The 24753-nt window shown below is 41.4% G+C and overlaps 1 protein-coding gene across 1 annotated transcript in view; it reads right to left on the bottom strand.

Annotated features, from left to right (window-relative positions):
* The window catches only part of LOC101354808 (proton-coupled amino acid transporter 3), a 44734-nt gene extending 23184 nt beyond the window's left edge, over positions 1-21550 (bottom strand). The window contains 4 exon segments of the mRNA XM_004371294.2: positions 9964-10058; positions 12816-12904; positions 15509-15599; positions 21420-21550. Coding sequence (XP_004371351.1) covers positions 9964-10058; positions 12816-12904; positions 15509-15599; positions 21420-21550 — 406 coding nt within the window.
* Positions 21551-24753: the final 3203 nt, after the last annotated feature.

Raw genomic sequence — 24753 nt, 5'->3', positions numbered from 1 at the left:
TGGTGTTGGTGAAGAATATTGAGTATACCATGCACTGCCAGAAGAATGAACAAATCTGTCTTGGAAAAAGTACAGCCAGAATGGTCCTTAGAAGCAAGAATGGTGAGACTTTGCCCCACATACTTTGGACATGTTATCAGGAGGGATCAGTCCCTGGAGAAGGACATCATGCTTAGTAAAGTAGAGGGTAAGCGAAAAAGAGGAAGACCCTCAACAAGATGGATTGACATGGTGGCTGCAGCGATGGGCTCAAGCATAGCAATGATCGTGGGTATGGTGGGGGACTGGACAGTGTTTTGTTCTGTCGTACATAGGGTCGCTATGTGTCAGAACCGGCTTGATATCACCTAACAACAACAACATATACATATACGTGTGTGTGTGTGTGTGTGTATATATATATATATATAAAATATACACACACATATGTACCTATTTTACACAAATAAGGCGTGCTTTCTGCATTTGTTTGCCAGCTGTGCTCCTCTGCCCCTTGCAAGACACCCTCACAAATGCCGCCATGCCAGTCCTCTTCTACATGTTGCTGTAAAGAAATTAGCATAGCACACTTATGAAAATACCTCAGGGGGAAGGGCATGGTCACAGAAGGCACTTGCTATTTGCGTAAAAATATGGTACATACATACATACACACATATGCACAGACACATGCAAATTTTTCAGAATCAGTTGAAAGTCAATTGCAGATATCATAATACATCAACCTTAAATATCTCAGCATGCCTCTCTTAAGACTGTGACACCCGGAAAATTAATCTCAGTATTCTCAAATATACAGCCCATATTTAAATACTCTAATTCTCTCCAAAATATCTTTTATAGCTGTATTTATGTATTTATTCAACTCATGTTCTAATCAAGGTTTATGCATTGCACTTGGTTGTGTCTCTTAAGTTTTCTTTCATGTAGAAGAGTCCCATATACTGCAATCTTTTTTGCTTTTCATGACATTGGTTTTTTTGAGGAGTCCAAGCCAAATGTTTTGTAGAATGTCCCACATTGTGGACTTGTCTGATTGTTTCCTTGTGGTTAGATTCAGGTAAACATTTTTGGCAAGAATACTACATAGGTGATATTTCATACTTCTATTTCATTATATTAAGAGACATGTAATGGCCTGTTGTCCCAGTGACTGCCAGATCTCTCCATCAGAAATGCACATTTCCCCCTTTGTAATCTGTGGGGCAAAACTTTGAGATGGCATAAATATCCTATTCTCCTCAAATCAATGGTTTTAGCATTCATTGATGATCCTTGTCTGAATCAATTATTTCACTGGTGGTTGTAAAGTGATGATTTTATAAGTTATTTCTCATTTCTTCTAAATATATCAGCTGATGTTCTTCCACCCTTTTTGGTATCACAATCCACTCATATTCTTTATTTTTTATTCAATATATTATTATCCATGGTTGCCATTACTCTTTTAGATTCTTAAATTGTCCTAAATTTATTTATTTTTGTAAATTCATTTTTTTGGTGAAAATATATACAACAAAACACACCAATTCAACAATTTCCACATGTACAATTCAGTGACATTGGTTACTTTCTTCAAGTTGTGCCACTTTCTTGACAATCTTTTCCAAACTATTTTACCATCATTAATACAAATTCAACTCCTCCCCCTATCTTCTCATTTATCATTTTGAGTTGCTGTTGCCAATTTGATCACATATAGATAATTCTTTAAAAGAGTATAATGCTTAATGCAGACATTCTTTTCTAATTAAGCTAAACTGTTATTTGGTTCAAAGATGACTTCAGGGGATAGTTTTGGTTCAAGGCTTAAAGATTTCTTCAGGGTAGTTGTTTTGGAGGTCATCCAGCTTCAATGGCTCCAGAAAGCGTGGGTTCCATGAGAACTTGAAATTCTATTGGAGATGCACTTACTTTTTAAGGGAACAAAAATATATTCCTCTACATATTCTAATTTTTATCTCAAGAGTTTTTCAAAATTAGATTGTAACATTTGCATCAGAATCACTGGAGGCACATGCTGAAAATGGAGATGCCTGGGTCTCATATCATGTCTGTTGAATCAGAATCTTGGTGTCATGTGACTCTTAGAAGGGGCACGGTTTTTCACTCTATTATGGAGATTTTCAAGCATACTCAAAAGCAGAAAGAATAATTTAATGAATCCTCATTTACCCATCCCAGCCTCAACAACTACAGGTAGTCCCTGGGTTACTAAAGTCTGACTTATATACAACCTGTAGTCATGAACCAACTCTTGTAAAGCCTATTATATTAAAAATTTAGGTACATGCAATGGTTTGTAATAATGGGCGCTACTTTGCAATGCACATAAAAACATTATTATTACTGTATTATGTTAAAGGCCTTTTAATGTATGTAGAAGCGTTTCTTTAATGTTTTCTATGCATAGAAAGGTACACGATATACTATATACTAAGGCAAATATTTGACTGACATCAGATATGAACTGTACCTAATTGTTCCAACTTATGTACAAATCCAATTTAAAGACAGATTTAGGAATGGTACTTGTTCATAATTTGGGGACTGCCTGTATTAACTTGTTGTCAATCCTCTTTCATCTATCCCTTCACCCCACCATATACATATACTTATTTTGTTGGAGTATTTCATAGCAAATCAGAGACCTCAGGTCATTTCACCTGTAAATAATTCAGCATGCAGCTCTAACAGATAAGGACTTAAAAAAATTATAACCGTAATATATTCGTTCCTAACAAAATTAAAAATGATTCCTTTATATCATCTAATACCCATTCCATATTCAGATTTTAGCAATCATTTCCAAAAATGTCTGTTTTACAGTTGGTTTGAAATTCAGATTCAATTAGTCAAACAAATTTATACATTGATACATTGTGTTTTAAAATTAAGTCTCTTTTAAACTACTATATTCTCCTTCCTCTGTTTTTTTTTTTTTTTCTTTCCACCTGCATATTTTTTTTTGGTAGTTATTGAAGATACCAGATCCCTTTTCCTGTAGCATGAACCACTTTCTATATTTAGTCAATGTCTTCTTCATGATGTCATTTACCACGTTCCTCTATCCCCTATGTTTTCTGTAAATTATTTCTGGTTATATCTAGTGGCTTGATTATATTCAAGTTTTTGTTTTCTCTGGCAAGAATATTTCAGAGGCAGTGCTCTGTACTCCTTCCTGTATCCCATTATGAGACACACCATGTCTGGTTGTCACATATCTAAGCATTGGATGCTAAGACGTTAAGATTAGTAAGGGGGTTAAGGTGGTGTCATTGAGATCCTTTCTTTACAAAGTTTCCCATTAGCCTTTCATCTTACTTCTTCAACATCCATTGATAACTGTTGCCTAGATGGAATGGGCAGCTTTTATTCGAGCTCCCCAGATATCTCTTGTTGTGTGCTGTTGAGTCTATTCCAACTCATAGCAACCCTATAAGACAGAGTAGAACTGCCACATAGAGTTGCCAAGGCTGTAAATTTTTAAGGACTCAAGTTCCACATCTTTCTCCTGTGGAGCAGATGGTGGGTTTAAACTACCAGCCTTTCAGTTAGGAGTGCTTAATCCCTGCACCACGAGGGCTCCTCAGATACTTCTTAGCATACTAAAAATTACAAATCATTGGTTTAAATAAAACTGTTTCCCAAATGCTTCTAAACCTTTCTCAGTCACGAGACCTTCAGAGAAATGGTACAGTGTAATGAGTGGGAGCTGGATATTTTCTGTTCCGGTTCTTGTTCTGCCACTAAATTCTTGTGTGACCCTGGGCAACTTTATTGCCCTCTCTGGGCTTTATTTTTCTCCACCTGAACAGGCATGGATATAGTGAACTCTAAAGGCTCTTCTTGCCCTAAATTTTTTTTCAGAATTTTGGTAATTGTTAAAACTTAGTGAGAAAGAATGGACAATTACAAGACATCCATTATAATTGCCCCATGATCTCACCTGACTGATCATCAGAGTGACTCCTAATTAGGAGACAGATGAGCTACTGAAGCCCAAGAGAGGAGCTATGTAAGGGATCTTAGCAGCCCCAATATTGACTCACTCACTACCTCCTGAGGGACTCTGCTAGGAAAGGCTTCTGGGTTAGGTTCTTGGTCAAATGTCTGCTCCATCACTATCTATGTCAATGTCCTTGGACATGATATTTTATCTTTATGAGTCTTGGTCACCTCATATTTCAGAGACAATAAAAATTCACCCCCACAGTAGTCAAAACAGCCTGGTACTGGTACTATGACAGACACATAGACCAATGGAACAGAATCAAGAATCCAGATGTAAATCCATCCACCTATGGTCAGCTAATCTTTGACAAGGGAACAAAGTCTATTAAATGGGAAAAAGATGGTCTTTTTAACAAATAGTTCTGGAAAAACTGGATGTCCGTCTATAAACAAAGGAAACAGGACCCATGCCTCATATCATACACAAAAACTAAATCAAAATGGATCAAAGACCTAAATATCAAACCAAAAACAATAAAGATCATGGAAGAAAATATAAGGACAATGCTAGGGGCCCTAATACATGACATAAATACAATACAAAGCACAACTAACAAAGCACAAACACCAGAAGATAAACTAGATAACTGGGAGATCCAAAAAATTAAATACTTATTCTCATGGATTGAATTATGTCCCCCCAAAAATGTGTGTATCAATTTGGCTGGACCATGATTCCCGGTATTGTGTGATTTTCCTATATGTTGTAAATCCTGCCTCTATGATGTTTAAAGAAGGGGGAGTGGGTGGCAGTTGTGTTAGTGAGACAGGACTCAATCTACAAAATTGGATTAGATCCTGAGGCAATCTCTTGAGATATAAAAGAGAGAAGTGAGCAGAGAGACAGGGGGAGATCGTAACACCAAGAAAGCAGTGCCAGGAGCAGAGCACGTCATTTGGACCTGGGGTCCCCATGTGGAGAAGCTCCTAGTCCGGGGGAACACTGACGAGAAGGAGGCCGACAGAGAGAAAAAGCCTTCTTCTGGAATTGATGCCCTGAATTTGGACTTTTAGCCTATTTTACTGTGAGGAAATAAACTCTTTGTTAAAGCCATCCACTTGTGGTATTTCTGTTATAGCAGCACTAGATGACTAAGACACTTATGCTCATCAAAAAACTTCACAAAGAGAGTGAAAAGAGAATCTACAGACTGGCAAAAAGGTTTTGGCTATGACATATCCAACAAGGGTCTAATCTCTAAAATCTATAGAATACTCCAACACCTCAACGACAAAAACACAAACAATCCACTTAAAAATGGGCAAAGGATATGAACAGATACTTCACCAAAGAAGACATTCAGGTGGCTAACAGACACATGAGGAAATGTTCATGATCTTTAGCCATTAAACCTGTTGCTGTCAAGTCAATTCCAACTCATAGCAACCCTGCAGGACAGAGTAGAACTGCCCATAGTGTTTCCAAGGAGCGGCTGGTGGGTTTGAACTGCCAACCTTTTGGATAGCAGCTGTAGCTCTTAACCACTGTGCCACCAGGGCTCCCTTTAGCCATTAGAGAAATGCAGATCAAAACTATAATGAGATGCCATCTTATCCCAATAGTACTGGCACTGATAATAATAATAAAAAAAACAACCCAGAAAATAACAAATGTTGGAGACATTGTGGGGAGATTGGAACTTTTATGCACTGCTGGTGGGAATGTAAAATGGTACAACCACTATGGAAAATGATACGGTGCCTCCTTAAAAAGCTAGAAATAGAAATACCATATGATTCAGCAATCCCACTCCCAGGAATATACCCTAAAGAAATAAGAGCTGTCACACGAAAAGACACATACATATGTAGGTTCATTGCAGCGTTATCCACAATAGCAAAAAGATGGAAACAACCTAAGTGCCTATCAATAGGTGAATGGATAAACAAACTATGATACATACACACAATGGATTAGTACACATGATAAAGAACAATGATGAATCTGCAAAACATCTCACAACGTGAATGACGCTGGAGGGCATAATGCTGAGTGAAATAAGTCAATCACAAAAGGACAAATATTGTATGAGACCACTATTATAAAAACTCAAGAAAAGGTTTACACACAGAAAAAAAATCTTTGATGGTTATGAGGAAGGAGAGAAACGGGGAGGGTAAATCACTAACTAGACAGTAGACAAGTGTTAACTTTGGTGAAGGGAAAGACAACACAATATATGGGAAGTCAGCACAACTTGACCAAGGCAAAGTCATAGAAGCTTCCTAGACACATTCAAACACCTTGAGGGACCAAGTTACTGGGGCTGAGGGCTGGGGATCATGGTCTTGGGGGACAGCAAGGTCAATTGGCATAACATAGTTCATAAAGAAAATGTTCCACATCCGACTTTGGTGAGTAGTATCTGCGGTCTTAAAAGCTTGTGAGCAGCCATCTAAGATACATCTATTGGTCCCATCTTGTCTGAAGCAAAAGAGAATGAAGAAAACCAAAGATAAAAGGAAAATATTAGTCCAAAGAACTATTGGCCCATATGAACAAGCCTTCATCAGCCTGAGCCCAAAAAACTAGATGGTGCCTGGCTACAACCACCAACCACTCTGACAGGGATCACAATAGAGGGTACTGGACAGAGTGGAAGAAAAATGTAGAACAAAATTTAAATTCACAAAAAAGACCAGACTAACTGGTCTGACAGAGACTGGAGGAACCCCCAAGACTATGACCACCAGACACCCTGCTAACTCAGAACTGAAGCCACTCCTGAAGTTTACCTTTAAGCCAAGGATTAGACAGGCCTGTAAAACAAACATGTCTTGTCAGTTTGTTGTATCGTGGTGGCTTGGGTGTTGCTGTGATACTGGAAGCTTTGCCACTGGTATTTCAAATACTAGCAGGATACCCTTGGTGGACAGGTTTTAGCACAGCTTCCACACTAAGACTAGGAAGAAGGACATGGCAGCCTACTTCTGAAAAAATTGACCAGTGAAATCTTATGAATAGCAGCAGAACATTGTCTGATATAGGGCCGGAAGATGAGTCCCTCAGGTTGGAAGGCACTCAAAAGACGACTGTGGAAGAGCTGCCTCCTCTAAGTAGAGTCAACCTTAATGAAGTGGATGGAGTCAAGTTTTCAGGACCTTCATTTGCTCATGTGGCAGTACTCAGAATGAGAAGAAACAGCTGCAAACATCCATTAATAATTGGAACATGGAAAGTACGAAGTATGAATCTAAGAAAATTGTAAGTCATCAAAAAATGAAATGGAATGATTGATATCCTAGGCATTAGTGAACTGAAATGGACTTATACTGGCCATTTTGAGTCACACAATCATATAGTCTACTATGCTGGGAATGACAAATTAAAGAGTGGCATCGCATTCATTGTCAAAAAGAACATTTCAATATCTATCCTGAACTACAACACTGTCAGTGATAGGATAATATCCATACACCTAAAAGCAAGACCAGTTAATACGACGATTATTCAAATTTACGCACCAACCACTAAAGCCAAAAATGAATAAATTGAAGATTTTTACCAACTTCTACAGTCTGAAATTGATCAAACATACAATCAAGACGCACTGATAATTACTGGCGATTGGAATGCAAAAGTTGGAAACAAAGAAGGATTGGTAGTTGGAAAATATGGCCTTGGTGATAGAAATGACGTCAGCGATCGCATGATAGAGTTTTGCAAGACCAACAGCTTCTTCACTGCAAACACCTTTTTTCAAGAACATAAATGGTGACTCTACATGTGGACCTCACAAAATGGAATACACAGGAATCAAATTGACTACATCTGTGGAAAGAGATGATGGAAAAGCTCAATATCATCAGTCACAACAATGCCAGGGGCTGACTGTGGAACAGACCATCAATTGCTCATATCCAAGTTCAAGTTGAAGCTGAAGAAAATTAGAACAGGTCCACAAGAACCAAAGTACAACCTTGAGTATATCCCACCTGAATTTAGAGACCATCTCAAGAATACAGTTGACGCATTGAACACTAACGACTGAAGACCAGACAAGTTGTGGAACGATATCAAGGACATCATATGTGAAGAAAGCAAGAAGTTATTAAAAAGACAGGAAAGAAAGACCAAAATGGATGTCAGAAGAGACTCTGAAACTTGCTCTTAAACATCGAGTAGCTAAAGCTAATGGAAGAATTGATGAAGTCAAAGAGCTGAAGAGAAGGTTTCGAAGGGCTGCCAGGGAAGACAAAGTAAAGTATTATAATGACAAGTGCAAAGATCTGGGGATAGAAAACCAAAAGGGAAGAATACACTATGCATTCCTCAAGCTGAAAGAACTGAAGAAAAATTCAAGCCTGGAGTTGAAATATTGAAGGATTCTATTGGGAAAATATTAAACGACACAGGAAGCATCAAAAGAAGATGGAAGGAATACAGAGTCACTGTACCAAAACAAAATTGGCTGACATTCAGCTATTTCAGGAGGTAACATACAATCAAGAACTGATAGTACTGAAGGAAGAGGTCCAAGCTGCACTGAAGACATTGGTGAAAAACAAGTCTCCAGGAATTGATGGAATATCAATTGAGATTTTTCAACAAATGGACGTAGTGCTGGAAGCCTTCACTTGTCTACACGAAGAAATTTGGAATTCCAGAACACTTAATTGTGTTCATGAGGAACCTGTACACAGAACAAGAGGCAGTCGTTCGAACAGAACAAGGGGATACTGTGTGGTTCAAAATCAGGAACGGTGTGTGTCAAACTTGTATCTTTTCACCATAGTTATTCAATCTGTATGCTGGACTATGTGAAGAAGAACGGGCATCAGGATTGGAGGAAGATTCTTTAACAACTTGCGTTATGCAGATAACACAACCTTGCTTGCTGAAAGTGAAGAGGACTTGAAGCACTTACTGATGAAGATCAAAGACCACAGCCCTCCGTATGGATTACACCTCAACGTAAAGAAAACAAAAATCCTCCCAACTGGACCAATAAGCAGCATCATGATAAATGCAGAAAATAACTGGAAGTTGTGAAGGATTTCATTTACTTGGATTCACAATCAATGCCCATGGAAACAGCAGTCAAGAAATCAAGTGGTGTATTGCATTGGGCAAATCTGTTGCAAAAGACGTATTTAAAGTGTTAAAGCAAAGACTTCACCTTGAGGATTAAGGTGTGCCTGACCCAAGCCATGTATTTTTAATCACCTCATATTCTTGTGAAACCTGGACAATGAATAAGAAAGACTGAAATAGAATTGATGTATTTGAATTCTGGTGTTGGCTAGGAATATTGAATATACCATGGACTGCCAGAAGAATGAACAAGTCTATCTTGGAAGAAGTACAGGCAGAATGCTCCTTAGAAGCGAGGATGGCGAGACTTCATCTCATGTACTTTAGACACGTAATCAGGAAGGATCAGCCCCTGGAGAAGGACATCATGCTTGGTAAAGTAGAGGACAGCGAAAAAGAGGAAGACCCTCAAAGAGATGAACTGACACAGTGGCTGCAACAATGGGCTCAAACACAGCAATGATTACGAGGATGGCCCAGGACCGGGCAGTGTTTCATTCCGCTATGAGTCGGAAGGGACTTGACGACACCGAAAAACAACGACATATGTTCCAACATAAAAAGAAATTGGAAACGTGTTGTTAGATGAAAAAGCAAATTGCCAAACAATATTCTAACTAATGTAAAAGAAAATACAAAACAAAATATTTCCATTTACATATACTCATATATGTGCAGAGAAAAAAATGTCTAGAGGGAGATTTACTAACTAAATATCAGTGATTACCTCTAGGATGAAGACTGGGGTGAGGGATGGGCTATCAGTGGGGAATTCTCTGTCTATATTGCTTGAGTGTTTACTATAAGAACATGCTTATTAGAAAATTGTACAACTAGAAATAAAGGAAGAAGAGGTGAGGAATGTTGTTATTATTGTTGTTACTACTACTACTGCTAGATCTATGACTACTACCTTCCCCACACCGAGTGGATCCTCAGGCAGGTGTTAGGCCAGGTTTCGAGGCAGTACATTATGGCTTCGCCATAGTTCAGAAAAGTTTTTTGAAGTCTAGGGAGAAGGGACAAGTTAGGTACAATGTACACTTTACTCCCAAAGTGAGTAATTAGTATCTATAATGTGTTAACATGTTGTGGGGTGCCATCCAGTGGATTCTGACTCACAGTGACCCCACGTGTTACACAGTAGACCTACCCGATATGGTTTTCTAGGCTGTAATCTTTATGGAAGCAGATCACCAGATCTTTCTCCCCTAGAGCTGCTGGGTAAGTTTGAACTGCCAGCCTTTTTGTTAGTAGCCGAGCGTTTAACCATTTGGGCCACCAGGGCTCTCTGTTAACATGATGAATCAAAAAAACCAAACCCATTGTCGTCAATTTGATTTTGACTCATAGTGACCCTGTTGGACAGAGTAGAGCTGCCCCACAGGGTTTCCAAGGAGTGGCTGGTGGATTTGAACTGCCAACATTTTGGTTAGCAGCTGAGCTGTTACCCACTGTGCCACCTTGTAATTTTCTTAGCACTGGCATTTCTGAGATATTTTATAGCAGGACACAGACTTTTAAAACTTTCAGAAGCCTGCCTTGTTTTCTTTTTTGCAGTTATCTTTATAAACATTAATATTTAAGTGGATGTTATTGGGTTTGGTTTTTTAAGTCAGCAGTAGCTGTGCATTGGTTAGGCGTGTAAATCAGGAAAGAGGGAATGTGGATGCAGTGAGTGGCGTACACCTTAGTCAGGGAAGGCGGCAGGCAATATGAGGGGTGTGGGTGTGGCCAAGGGGCCCTGGTGGTGCAGTGGTTAAGAGCTTGGCTGCTAACCAAAAGGTCGGCTGTTCAAATCCACTGGCTGCTCCTTGGAAATCCTATGGGGCGGTTCTATTCTCTTATAGGGTTCAGTTCTATTCTCTTATAGGGTTGCTATGAGCTGGAATTGACTTGACGGCAGTGGGTTTGGTTTTTTGTTTTTTGGGGGGTACGGCCAAGGCAGTGGTTCTGTTTTCTGGATTTACCTTTCCCCCTTCCACTGCTGAGGGTGCCAGGGCGGGAATGGTGGAGACGGTGACAAGCCACAGAGTGTGCGCCCCTTTCTAAAATGGGTCAGTCTCGACTCTGTTCCAGCTGAATGGTGCCACGAGGGAATAACTCACAGGTGCCAGATTGTCTCATTGATAAAGAGAAGGTAGAGTTTTTTGGTTTTTAAGTTTTAAAAAATGTTAAGCAACATTTTTAAACACTGTACAAGTCCCCAAAAACTTATCTGGAGGTCACAGTCAGTTCTTAGGCAATCAGCCTGTACCGGTATTAGACAGAAAAAAATGAAAAACAAGTCATCAGAAAACAGTCAGGGAAAGGCTTCCATGAGTGATAAAGATGTCAGAAGCCTGCAGGGTGACATAATGACCCCAACAGGCTTTGAAAGAAGGGAAGATTTGCAAAATAGTTAAGAGGGGAGTCAGACAGGTCTTCAAATTATAGCCACTTCCTTGCTGTGTGACCTTGAGCAATGCACTAACTCCTCTAAGTCTCAATTTACTCATCTGTTAAATGGGAATCATAATAGTGCCTACCATAGAGGTTTACTGTAAGGAATAAATGAAAGAATGCTTGCAAAGCTCTTAGCATGGTACCCGGCACAGTGCAATTGTGCAATAAATCTAACTACTGAATGAGTAAGTGCTATTAAAGGTGTTTTGTGAGCTGGAAAGTGCCCTGTCAAGTTAGGTGTGACTGATAGACTCTAGAGACATCTATTTGGGTTAGGATAATCTGAGTTTATGAGAAGTTTCATTTAATATCCCTGTTTTGATTTATGAGGCCTGTTTTCACATTTATGAAGACCTGTTGGGTTTTGCACCTCAAGCGAAGCCATCACCCGTCTGTCAGCAGAGTCTTGTGTGTTGCTGTGATGCTGAACAGGTTTCAGCGGAGCTTCCAGATGAAGATGGACTAGGAAGAAAGGCCTGGTGATCTACTTCCAACAATCAGCTGATGAAAACCCTATGGATCACAATGATCTGATCCACAACTAATCATGGGGATGGAACAGGACCGGACAACGTTTACTTCTATTGTGCATGAGTCAGGAGCTAACAGCAATAACATTGGATTTAGCATGCTCGTGAGCAGCTGAGCACTGCGAATCGAGAGCCACCAGACGGTAGTAGCTGCAGCTGCTAAGTTGGCACGGGCTGATGAAGGGCCCCTCTCAGAGTATTGGTGGGTTGCTAGTTTATAAAGAAGAATCTCTTAGCATTATTTACACTGCATTTAAGTTTTAAATACAAAAATGTAGAACATCATATATATGCTTTGTTAATAACTGAAGTCATTCAGAACTATTCATTTCATTAGTATTATGTTTTTCACTTTCACTAAATTGTCCTAAAAGAAGTTTCCTTGGAACAAATTACCCTTAAAGGTCTGTGTGGGGGAAGGATGGTGGGGTGGGGTGAGGAGATTAGGACGAAAAGAAGGACATCCCCAAGTATCTCACATACACATGGTAGTTCATATAGTATTTTTGCATCTTTGATCCCTTTTGATCTGTCTAGTGGGGAAATCTGGGCTCAGAGGGTGCAGGAGCTGGACAAGTTCATACAGCTAGGTAGCAGCAGAGGTGAGCCAGGACTTAGGGGTTTCAAGGTGGGAGTCTTTCTAATCCCCTCCATTGCCTCTGTAGAATTCAGAGCAGCAGGGAAGGTGGCCTGGAGAAGTGGCTGAGTTTGACTGGGTCAGCTGTCAAAGGAAACCCCATACACTCTCAGGTGGGGCCTGGTGCTGGGGTGAGAGAGAAGCAGGACTCTACCTCTGGCTGACATGATGAGCACAGTTCAATAGGATGACCACGTAGTGCACGGTGAGGATCCCAGTGGCCAGCAGGCTGAGAGCACCAACCTGGAGGGGAAGAGGAGAGGCGGGAATGGTGAGCCACACATGGATCGCTGAGAGCTGGGGGCTGTCTCATAATCATGCTGCCTCTGGAATGAGAGACCCTGCCTCAATGTCCTTGTACCCCCATATGCATCGATTTGAATGCATCTTAGCATCACAGCAAAGCGACTGTACAACCTCTGTTGGTATACTTCCAATGACAGAGAACTCACTACTTCCCAGACAGCCTATGCTTTTTCTCATCTGCCTTTGAGTTCTGCCTTCTAGAGGGGCTGAAGTTAAGTTTATCCACACCCTAGCCCTCACCTCCTCCAAGATCTTTGAAGATCTTCCAAGATTCCTTTTATAACTTGGTACTTTTCCTCTAGTGCAGGCGTTCTCAGCAGGGGCAATATTGACATTTGGGGCACCGTGATTACCTTGCCTATTGGATAATCTGCCCCTGCTGTTCTAGTATGTCTAGTTTGTCAATACTCTTTTTAAAAAGTGGGGCCCATTATGAATCATAATCTTCCAGATGTAATCAGAAGGCATACAGAGGGACTCTCTCAGCTCCTCTGTTCTGGACACTTTAGTCTTTATAGATGTGACCCAAGGTAACATTATCTTATTGCAAAGAAACAAATGAGGGATCAAGAGAACCATTACACTCCTCTAGAATGTAAACTCCACATGGGAGAGACTTTTTTCTGTTTTGTTTATTTCTATATTCTCAGGGCCTAAGAATGCACATAGTAGGTGCTCAATGAATAGTTCTCAAATGAATCATGGCCAGACGTTCTGGTGGGAGATGGAGGGTAAAGAAATCATCTGTTGACTGAATTTTAAGCAAAAATCAAAGGATAAAAGAGCTATCTTAAAATGCAAATACCTCCCTGGCAAAGATAGTTTGGCTTAGGGCCATGTGGTAATAATACTCTTCTGCAGAAGTTCTAAAACCTAGAGGATTCCAATGGGGAGTATCTCGTCTCTGGATGGGAACCTCTACAGATTGAAAATCACGTCAGAGGAAGCAAGAGTCTCTATATGCCACCTTTAAACACAGGGGCCACTCACCAGGCCTGGAGAGAAGGAACAATTTGCTGCAACTAGATGGAAATCAAAGGAGCCCTGGTAGCACAACGGTTAAAGCACTCGGCTACTAATAGAAAGATGGGTGGTTCAAATCCACCTGCGACTCTATGGGAGAAAAGGCCTGGCAATCTGCTTCCAAAAAGATTACAGCCATAGGAAACCCTATGGGGCAGTTCTACTCTGTCCTGTCGGGTCACTATGAGTCAGAATCAACTTGACAGTACACAATAACAACAACAAATGGAAATCACACACCAGTACCAGTTGCCGTTGAGTCGATTCTGACTCATGGGAACCCTATGTGCTGCAGAGCAGAATGGCTCCATAGGGTTTTCAAGGCAGTGACCTTTGGGAAGCAGATTGCCAGTCTTTCTTCTGAGGTGCCTCTGGGTAGGTTCAAACTGCCAGCCTTTGGGTTAGCAGTCAAGTACTTAAACATTTGTGCCACTCAGGGACTCTGGAAATTATATAAAACCAAAAATAAACCAAAAAACCAAAAACAAGCAAACAAACAAACCACACCTATTGCCGTCAAGATGATTCCAACCCATAGTGACCTTATGTTTGGTATCAGTTCAATTCAATGGATATCAGTTGGGACTTCCTGTGTGCCGGGCTCTATGGCAGGCATATGGGGAGATGTAAAGATAACTCAGACAGTTCCCGCCCTCAGAGCTTTCAATTAAGTGAAGAAGGTAGATATATTAAAAAATAAGTATGTCTCAGCTTTAAGAATTCCAGGTGAGGTAGATATAAGTTCTAGAAAAACACCAGGTGAGGGTAGAATTAATTCTAATAGGAAATAGCAAAGCTTTCTAGAGGAGGCGGCATTTGAAAATACAGAATCAAGGTAAAGGCATTCCAGGAGAAGGGACCACATAAAGAGAGAGAGGTAAGATGTTACAGGAAGTGTGTGGGGATTGGTGACCAGTATGACCAATACCAGTTGCTGTCAAGTCAACTCCGACTCATGATGACCCCGTGTGTGTCAAAGTAGAACTGTGCTCCATAGGTTTTCCATGCCTGATTTCTCAGAAGTAGATCACCAGGTCTTTTTTCTGAGGTGACTCTGGGTGGACTCAAACCCGCAAACTTTTGGTGAGCAGCCAAGCTCGTTAACTGTTTGCACAACCCTGGGATTTAGGCGATTGGTGAAGGCATCATTATTCCTCATCTCCTAAGCCGTTTCCTCACAGGCAAACATGGTTTGAAGCAGGAGTCACACACTCGAATGCCTTCAGGGACCAGGCATTTAAGGTCAACGCATGAAATTGGCAGCATAGAATCCCCGAGGAGTGGTGGACGGTGTGTTAGGGTGGCAGTCTTTAGAATAATGGCCTGTTTCCTCCATGGACGGTTCATTTTCAGCCAGAGGCACAAAAAGGATCTTACTTCTTTTGCCCTCTCAGCCAGGGTGTGCCTAATCTCAGGTCTTTGGCCTTTTGCCCAGTGGATTGATTTCAACAGGGACTCATCACGTCCTCCCTCCTCCAAACGGGTAAACCTAGTTCCCATCCCACAGATCCCTCTTACCAATAAGCTGGCATTTTTCATGCCCAGTAGAAGCCCCAGGAAACCTGTGCCAATGTTGCATTTCAACAAGTGGATCAAGGTTTGCATCATCCTGTGGAGGGGAGATTAGGGAGACCAGAGGGTACTATTAGTGGGAAGGAAAGGGAGGCCCAAAGCTCACCTTCCTTCTAGCTTCTCCAGCGCCCCCTGTTGGGAAGAGAGACAAGAAACCAGTTGAAATAGATTTCACTGGTGCAACTCTCAGTTCCAAAGGTCTGCCCTGTAGCATCTGGTCCTCTGCTGGTGCTAGTTCAGATGACTCAACAAATATTTATTTATGGCACAGTAGGCTCTAATGAAGAACTAATAAAAATTGCTATCATTCTGGATAACTCCCTAGTCCCAGTTTATTCATTAATTTATCCAATGATTCTTTCATGATTTAGTCAATCAACAAATATTTCTTGAGACCTACTACATGCCTGGCATTTGGATAGACAATGAAGAAATTAATAAAGTTTACCTCAATTTATGGAGTACTGATTAGCACCGGGCCATTTATTGATTTACTCACTAGAAAAAAGTATTAACGACTTCTTCCTATAGGTAGAATATTTACCAGCTCTAATTCACCCCTTCGTTCATTTACTCAGTCAGTATTCATTGTGAACTTAATCTGTGCTGTGCACCGAATAAAATTTAATAACAATCACTACTGTGCATATGGAGTCCCTGGGTGGTGCAGTTAATGCATTTGTCTGCTAATAGAAAGATTGGAAGTTTGAGTCCACCCAGAGGTGACTTGGAAGAAAGGCCTGGCAATCTACTTCTGAAAAGTCAGCCATTGAAAACCTTATGGACCTCAGGTCTACTCTGACAGGCATGACTCCATGGCAACTGGTTTTGGTTTACTGTGCATACAAAGTGGTTACTAGCAGGGTGCTAGGCACTAGGGTTCTAGCCCTAGACAGCTCTATGCCTGATGTAGATGGGGTAGGGAGCAGGGCAGGAACAAGGTCATGAGAGGAAAACCAGAAAGGAACTCAAGTAAAAAGCTAAGAGCAAGAGCACTGAACTCAGAAGTGCCCTGGATTCTGAGTTCTAGCTTTGCCATTAACCTCCTCTGTGATCTTTGGGAGGCCCCTTAACTGCTTAGGCCCTCTGTTTCCTCATCCGCTCCGCCCCCCGCCCCCCAAAAAAGAGAATAGTTCTTGCCCTCCCTACCTCCCAGGGATGCTGTAAGAATCAGAAGAGTCAATGACGTGCTGAATCTTGGAACCATGAAGTGCTTCACAGATGTGAAGTGTTCTAGTCGTCATCATCATCGCTACCACCTTTGGTTTGACCTTAACGGTGCTCATCTGTTAGAAAGGGCTCTTGGAGAGGAAGAAGAGCTGGGTGGATAGAAAAAAGGCAAGCAAGGGCTAGTTTAAGCCAGTAGAGATGCCCCTTTTCCTGGAGCAAAAGGGTACCTTGAAGAGGCCATTCAAGGTTGTATTAGTTTCCTGTGGGTGACTTACAACAACAGAAATTTATTCTTTCACATTTCTGGAGGCCAGAAGTCTTAATTTTTGAGGAGGATAGGTACAGAATCACTTTATATGAAGGAATGACACAGAAGTGGCTGCTTCTGTGCAATTTACAGAAAAAGTAAAAGTAATCCCAGCATGCATACACTGTCTGGGTGACCTTGAAGTCACCCTGTGGCTATGGGGAAGCCAGCCTAAGGCTTAGCTCATATCATCACCATTTCTGGGGTGTCCTTGTCAAAGAGAGACTTTGCCAGGCCAGATTCCGGGCCCCCATCTTGCCCAAGTTAGTTACGTAGTCACCGATTCTCTGATGGATTTCACCTGCTCCTTCAGGTAATGACTCTCAATGAAGTCACACAAGTAGGGGGTATTTTTTTTTTTTTTTAACTTAGCAATACTTGTATTATGCATGATACACTCTGACACTTTCTATTCTGTTCTTTTTTTTTAAATTGTGGTAAAAAATGTGTAACAAAATTTTACCATTTCAATTTTTTTACGTGCACAATTCAGTGACATTAATTATGTTCACCATGTTGTGTAACCATCACCACAATTTGTTACCCATCAACCTTAACAGAAACTCAGCGCCCTTAAATGATACCCTCCAATCTTCCTTCCCACCCGCCAGGTGGTGATCATTTTTGCCAGTGGCCAGGCTGCGTGGTTCTAGAGTGATGGATTCATGCTTTTTCACGCTTTTTCTGCACACACTCCGTTGCAGTCAGGCCACTGTCTTAGTCATTCAGGTCTGCTATCCTGAAGGAAGATTCGGCCACTTCATTGGTTTTGCAGGCTCATCAGTTTCTCAGCCTTTTCCCTCTCATGAGATTGGTAAAGAAAATAATTGGCAGAGGTCGCTAAAGCCATATTATTGTGGTCAGAGCAGTAAGACATGAACAGGTAGACATAGGTGGTGTAGAGCTTCAGGCTGATTTGGTGGTTATGGTGGCCTCTGAGTCCTGATTGGAGTTTCTGTTGCACCTGCAAGGGGGATGTGGTCAGCAGGGTTGGTTCCTTCTGGAGGCTCGGAGGGACAATCTCTCTGTTCCATGCCTCTCTCATAGCTTCTAGTGGCTTCTGGAAATCCTTGGCGTATCTTGGCTTATAGCCTTATTACTCCAATCTCTACCTCTGTTTTCACATCTTCTTCTCTTCTGGATACTTGTCATTGTGTTTAGGACCAATCTGGATAATCCAAGCTTATCTTGTCCCAAAATCCTTAATTTAATCAAATCTGCAAAGATCTTTTTTCATAAGTATGGCAACATTCAAAAGTTCCAGGGATTTGATGTATATATCTTTTGGGAAGGGGGAGTTTTTGGTCTTCTACAGTGAGGTCTAGTCCAAGTCTTAGAGGTGCCCTTGTGCAGTCCTTGCACTGTCTGAAGGAGGCCAGGAGAGCAGAAATGAACCACTCAAGGTCCCACAACAAGTCCAACAGTGAGAGTGCTCATCTCTGGACTCAGGTTTTCTGGGGCTCCTTCTCCCACAGATAAGGGTGTCTGGGCAGGGGACAGCGAGAAGGCCATACTAAGCTTATACATTTAAATACAGACCAGGGAGAGGATTGGGGTTGAGAGAAGGGGTTGTGCCATTGGTGACCTTGATGCCTTCCCGTGTCCCCCTTAGTTCTGTTCATCTAAGGATGGGAAGAACTTGTCCCTTCACATCTGTGATGGTTAAGGTTGTGTGTCAACTTGGCTGGGCCATAGTTCTCAGTGGTTTGGCAGTTATGTAATGATGTAGTTTGGCAGTTATATAATTACTTAACTTGGAAGTTATGTAATGATGTAGTCATCCTCCATGATGCCATCTGATGTGATCAGTCAATCAGTTGTAAGGGGAGTTTCTTTGCGGGTATGGACTGCATCCAATATATATACGGACATTCTGGCAAAGCCCGTTTGCTTGCTCTGGATCCTGCATCTGGCTCATCATCCTCTGACCTCCAGTTCTTGGAACTTGAGCCAGATGCCTGCTGTATTGCCTGCCAATCTTGGAATTCATCAGCCTTCACAGCCTGTGAGTCAGCAGCCTGCTGTCTCTTACTTGCCAGTCGTGGATTCTTTAGTCCCTACAGCTACGTGAGTCAGGAGATGCCTCCAGCCTGACACCTGACACGTGGACTTGGGACTTGCCAGCCTCTACCACCTCGTAAGCCTTTTGAGATAAATCTCTCTCTTTGTATTTATACATATTTCGCTGGTTTTGCTTCTCTAGAGAACCCTAAGACAATATTCAAAAGATAACTTATATTTCTTGTTAACTACAATTGTTTGAAAATATGTCAAAGTAAAAAAAAAATTAATTTTTTCCTTTTTGTCAAAAAGAGAACCATGCTTTCTTTCCCCCTTTTCTGTCCTCTCTCCCTCCCTTTCTTCTTTCCTACAGTGTGTCTTGCCCCATTTGGATTAGAGCTCTTGGGAAAAGTTAGACTAAGTTTTGGAGAAACCATTGTGCCTTAGCTAAGAGCATTATAAGTCAAGACCTTGGAGAGTAAAACACATATTGGGAGTTCCCCTAGGACTTTTTTTAAAACTAGCTTTTTAAGTTTTTTTCATGAAAAATAATACCTTATCATTATAAAAGGAAATCCCAAAATCCCACCAATTGTTAATCAACATTTTGATTAACATTCTTCTGGGCGTTCCTATTTGCTTCTAAATGCACATAATTTTACAAAAAATGAACCATTACACATGATGTTTAGAGGGAGACTTTGGCTCGCTTACTTTGGGCACATCATCAGGAAAGATCAGTTATGAAAAAGGACATTATGGTTGGTAAAGTAGGGGTCAATGAAAATGAGGGAAACTCTCAATGAGATGGATTGACAAAATCACTATAACAATGGACTCAAACATACCAGTAATCATGAAGATGGCACAGGACCAGGCAATGTTTATTATATTATATATTATTATATGTATATTAATACATGAGGTCATCATGAGTCAGAGCTGACTTGACAGCAACTAACAACAACAATACTAAAATAATTTTCTCTGTGAATAATATATCCTACACACTTTTTACTGGCCGCAGATTTCCTTCATCACGTGTAATAGCTGTATTATATTCTACTGTATATTTGTACCATACTTTACCAATCTCTTATTGTTTCCAAATTTTCAATATTATAATCATAAAATTCTCATGCATACCTGATCTATTATCTCATTAGGAAAAATTCCTAGAAGTGGTATTATTGATCAAAGGGTATGTGTATTTATATTTAATTGTACTTTACAAAAAAAAACAAAAACAAAAACACTAGGTAGTACTATCCACACTATGAAATTCAAAAGATGAAGCAAAAACAACAACCAAAAAACCTTACACAATGAATATAAATCTCTCTCCTACGTCTGAGCCTCCCATTTCTCCTCCCCAGAGGTAGGCACTGTTGCCAGTTTTGTGTGTGCATGACTGTATGTGTGTGTGTACGCTTTCAAAGATAAAAAACCAAACCAAACTTGTGCTGTCAATTCCAACTCATAGAGACCTTATAGGACAGAGTAAAACTGCTCCATAGGGTTTCCAAGGCAGTAATCTTTACAGAAGAAGACTGCCACATCTTTCTTCCTCTTAGCAGCTGATAAGTTTGAACTGCCAACCTTTTGGTTAGCAGCCAAACACTCAACCACTACACCACCAGTTCTCTTTCAAAGACAGCATATACCAAATAAGTATTTGTATGTTTTATAGAAATGGTATGTAAGGTTTTGATATACACTGCAACATTGCCATTTAGAAAGGCATCAGTTTAATTCTCCCCAAAAGGACATGAGGGAGGGCATTTCCTGACATCCTGTTACCAGTAATGAGGATTTTCATTTATGATCTCACTATTCCCATGGCTGTTACAGAATCTGATTACTAGGTAATAGTCTGATTGGCAATGAAGTTGAAAGAGAAAAAGTTCCATGTGTCTGCATTTGGGGTAATGAAGATAGGGACATGGACCTAGGAGGTAATCTTCTTTTACCTAGGTGGGTCCGTAGGAGAGAAAGAGAGAGAAAGAGGAGAAGGGAGAGAGAGAGAGACAGAATAGTGACAGATGTGCAAGGAGAAGAAAGCCGCCTGAAACTGTGGAAGAAAGAGCAGCCAGCCTAAGATAGGAAACTGGTCCTGGAATCAAGAAGCTCATGTTGGGACAGCTACTCAGTGATCTGGGCTCTTTGTAAGAACTGGGAAGCAGTGGTGATACCCAGAGCCACAGGGATCAACTTTCTTAGATCCAGAAGGTTTGCCTTGCATCCATGTATCTTCATACCTCAAATATGCCTCATGTTCAATGGGGACTAGAGTGTTAAGAAGAGAGAAGTAGGAAGGCATGGCCAGAGTCTTGGAAGGAGCAGCGCTTGACCTCATGGAAGGGCAGGCAGCCATTTAACTATAATCCACTGTATTCCCCAGCAGGATGGACATTCTTTGAAGTAATGCTACTGCTGCTCTGTGAGGATGACTTAGACCTGTTGTCTAAGGGGTTCAGGTCACTGCTGTCATCCCTTCCAAGCAATGACATCTTGAACATGGTGGAGAGGTGGTGGCGACGGCTCAGGATTAAGGCCTGCAACAGCCTTGAACAAACCTCCTGTGGGTTTTTCTCTGGAGAAACCATGGCTGCAGACCTGAGATGCTGGCTCCTAATACCCAAGGGTGCCTGGCGTTGGCTGGAGCCCAAAGCATGTGGGTCACAGAAGCACGGGTGGCAGGAGGAGCTGATGCTGATTATGCCTCAGCTGGCTTTTGGTGCACTTACCAGAGTCTCATCCCAAGATGATCCTCAGTCCCTCTCATGCCACATGCCAGGACTTGCCCAGGCTTTCAACATCTCCCAGTATAGCCCTCACTGCTGTAAGGCAAAGTGGGCAGTGTGACTGGTAGGAGGAAGGCCCCATTGGACTAGAGGTCCTAGTGCCAAGATGTGGAGCCAGGCTTGGTGCTCATCAATCTCTGGCAAAGAAAAACCTACAGCTACTTCACAATGGGGCTGGCCCAGCCAATAAGATGCTGCAGAATTTAAGGAAGAAGGTGTGGCCCGCTAGAATGTAATCTAGCTTCTACCTTTCCTGGGTGGGATGAGGAGCTTTCATCTTTCCTGAATTTCTGAACAGGAGGGGCTTATGGAATGCCACCTATTTAGGATAGGAATACAAGTAAACTTTAAAAAAATATTTATTGAGCACGTAATATATGCTAGGTGCTGTTCTACGTGCTGAGAACATGTTAGGGTAGAAAACCCACTAAAATCTCTAGTGGATTTTTGACTCATAGTGACCCCGCATGACAGAGTAGAACTGCCTCATTGGGTTTCCTAGGCTGTAATCTTTACAGAAGCAGATTGCCAGGTATTTCCCCCATGGAGTCGCTGGGTGAATTTGAACTGCCAATCTTAGTGAATGCTTAACTGATGCGCCACCAAGTTAGTTGGTAAAAAGTGCTATGGAGGAAAGTAATACAGGAAAGGGGAATGAAGGGTGCTGGCTAGGGGAAGATTGTAATTTTAAATTGGGTGGTCAGAAAGAGCCTCACTAAGAAAGTGACATTTGGGTAACGGGCTGAATGAGCTGAGGAAGCAAGCCCTGTGTGTGTCTTGGGTAAGAGGCATCAAGCAGAGCAAACTGTAAGTGTAAAGGTCTTGAGGTAGAAGAATGCTTGGGGGTAATCTAGGAATGGTAATGAGTGGGATCAGTGTGGCCAGCACTGAGTGGATCAAGAAGAGGGGAGATGAGTAGCATGAACATGTGTCTGGTTTGCCCAGGACTCTCCTGGTTTTGTGCCTATTGCCCTGGTGTAATTATTAATAGTGTCCTCCTTACATTATCAAAAGCATTCCTCCAGAAAAGTTGTACCAAATATACCAAAAATAACAATCAAAAATAATTGTCCATTTCTCTACAACTCTGCCTAAGCCAATTTTTATTAATTTTTAAGATGTTAGCAATATAGTAAGTAAATATGACTTCTTATTGCTTTAGTTTCTAATTATTTGGTTAGTTCCGAGGATGAACATCTTACATAATGGGGACATTTATGTTTGTTCTCTTGTAAATTGCCTGTTTGTGTTTTTGCCCATTTTTCTATTGAGTTTTTTTGCCGGGAGGTGTGATGGTTAAGATTGTGTGTCAACTTGGCAGGGCCATGATTCTCAGTGTTTATATGTCAGCAGTCCCATGATTGAATATGCTGTGAGTAGCCAATCAGTGAAAAGGGAGTTTCCTTGGGGGTGTGGCCTGCATCTGAATATAAGAAGACTTTCTGACTTTTTGCTCTCTCTGGATCCTGTGGCTGCCTCCAGTTCATCTGACCTCCAGTTTTTGGGACTTTAGCTATCAGCTTATCTGCTTATCCTGGGATTCATCAATCTTCACAGCCTGTGAGCTGAGTCCTGCTCTCCAACCTGGCGATCTTGGGTTCTCCAGCCCCTGCGGCTACGTGAATCGGGAGAAGACTCTATCCTAATCCACAGACGTGGGACATTCCAGCCTCTACAAATTGTGTGCACTGTTTCTTTGATATAAATCTCTCTCAGTATGTATTTATATGATTTACTGGTTTTGCTTCTCTAGAGAACCCAGCCTAAGACATTTGGTACCGAGAGTGGTTCTAGAGAAACAAATTTGTAAGGATGAGTTTTCTAAATTTGTTCTCAAGTCTGGTTAGTCTTAAAGATGTTGATGACTCTGCTTCCGGCGTTAAAGACGGCACTGCTAATCCATGACATGAGGTGGCGATACAAATACGCAAAATATTACCACCAGCAGATCAGGTATTGGTGAAAGGCGAGGCTCAGGGTGAACACATGCGTGATATCTTTCTACAGTTTTGTCAGAATGAGAAGTATAAGGAAGCTGGTTGGTTTGTCCTACTTTTGCTAGACAAACTGATGAAAGAAAGAGATGCACTCAGGGCTTCAGAGTCAAAGCTCAAGTGTTGCATAAATGACCTCAAGGCTTCTGCTTGTGCTTTGAAAGAAAGCCTTATTTCTTGTAGTATCAGAACTGAAATTGCTGAAAACCAAACCCAGAGTCTTATTGTAAGAGTGGCTGAATTACAACACCAGCTCAATTGCCAACCTTGAGAGGTGTCTGAAATTAAAGTAAGGGCATTGACTGGGATGAAATGGGATCCTAAAACTTGGGATAGGGGCATATGGGCAGATAATCAAGAAAGCTGGGGACACTGAGCCCCTAAATTCCATTGAATCAATCTTGCCAGCAGAACCACTCCCATCTGAAGAGATTACTTCATTTTTGTCTGCTAAACCACCCTGCCCAGAAAAACCATTAGCCCCTCCACTCCTATCTAATGAGATTAACCCTAGCCCAGCTGCTTCTAAAGAGCCCTTGCCTGAGTCACTGCCTGGGATATTGCCTGAGGCAGATGCCTTACAAGATAATACTAAGTGTTCTCAAAACAATTTCACACTACCGATTCTGGCTTCTAGACCTATAACTAAGACTTAAGTCCCAGTGAGCCCCAAAAGGTGAAGTACAAAGTGTTACCCAGGATGAGGTACGCTACACGCAAAAAGAACTGCTTGACTTTTCTAATATGTACAAACAGAGGAGAGTTCCGGCACAATGGCACTCTAGGCAGAAGCACCATGCCGTCCCTCCACAGCAAAGATCCGAAAAACTAAGCCGAACAGAGAATACAACAATCCTGAAACCCTAAAACATCAAATGAAGAGATAAAGAACTCAGCCAAGCACCAAATGGAGTG

The sequence above is a fragment of the Trichechus manatus genome, unplaced genomic scaffold (assembly GCF_000243295.1).
Source record: "Trichechus manatus latirostris isolate Lorelei unplaced genomic scaffold, TriManLat1.0 scaffold00011, whole genome shotgun sequence".
NCBI lineage: Eukaryota > Metazoa > Chordata > Mammalia > Sirenia > Trichechidae > Trichechus > Trichechus manatus.
This window is presented reverse-complemented; position numbering and strand designations above follow the sequence as displayed.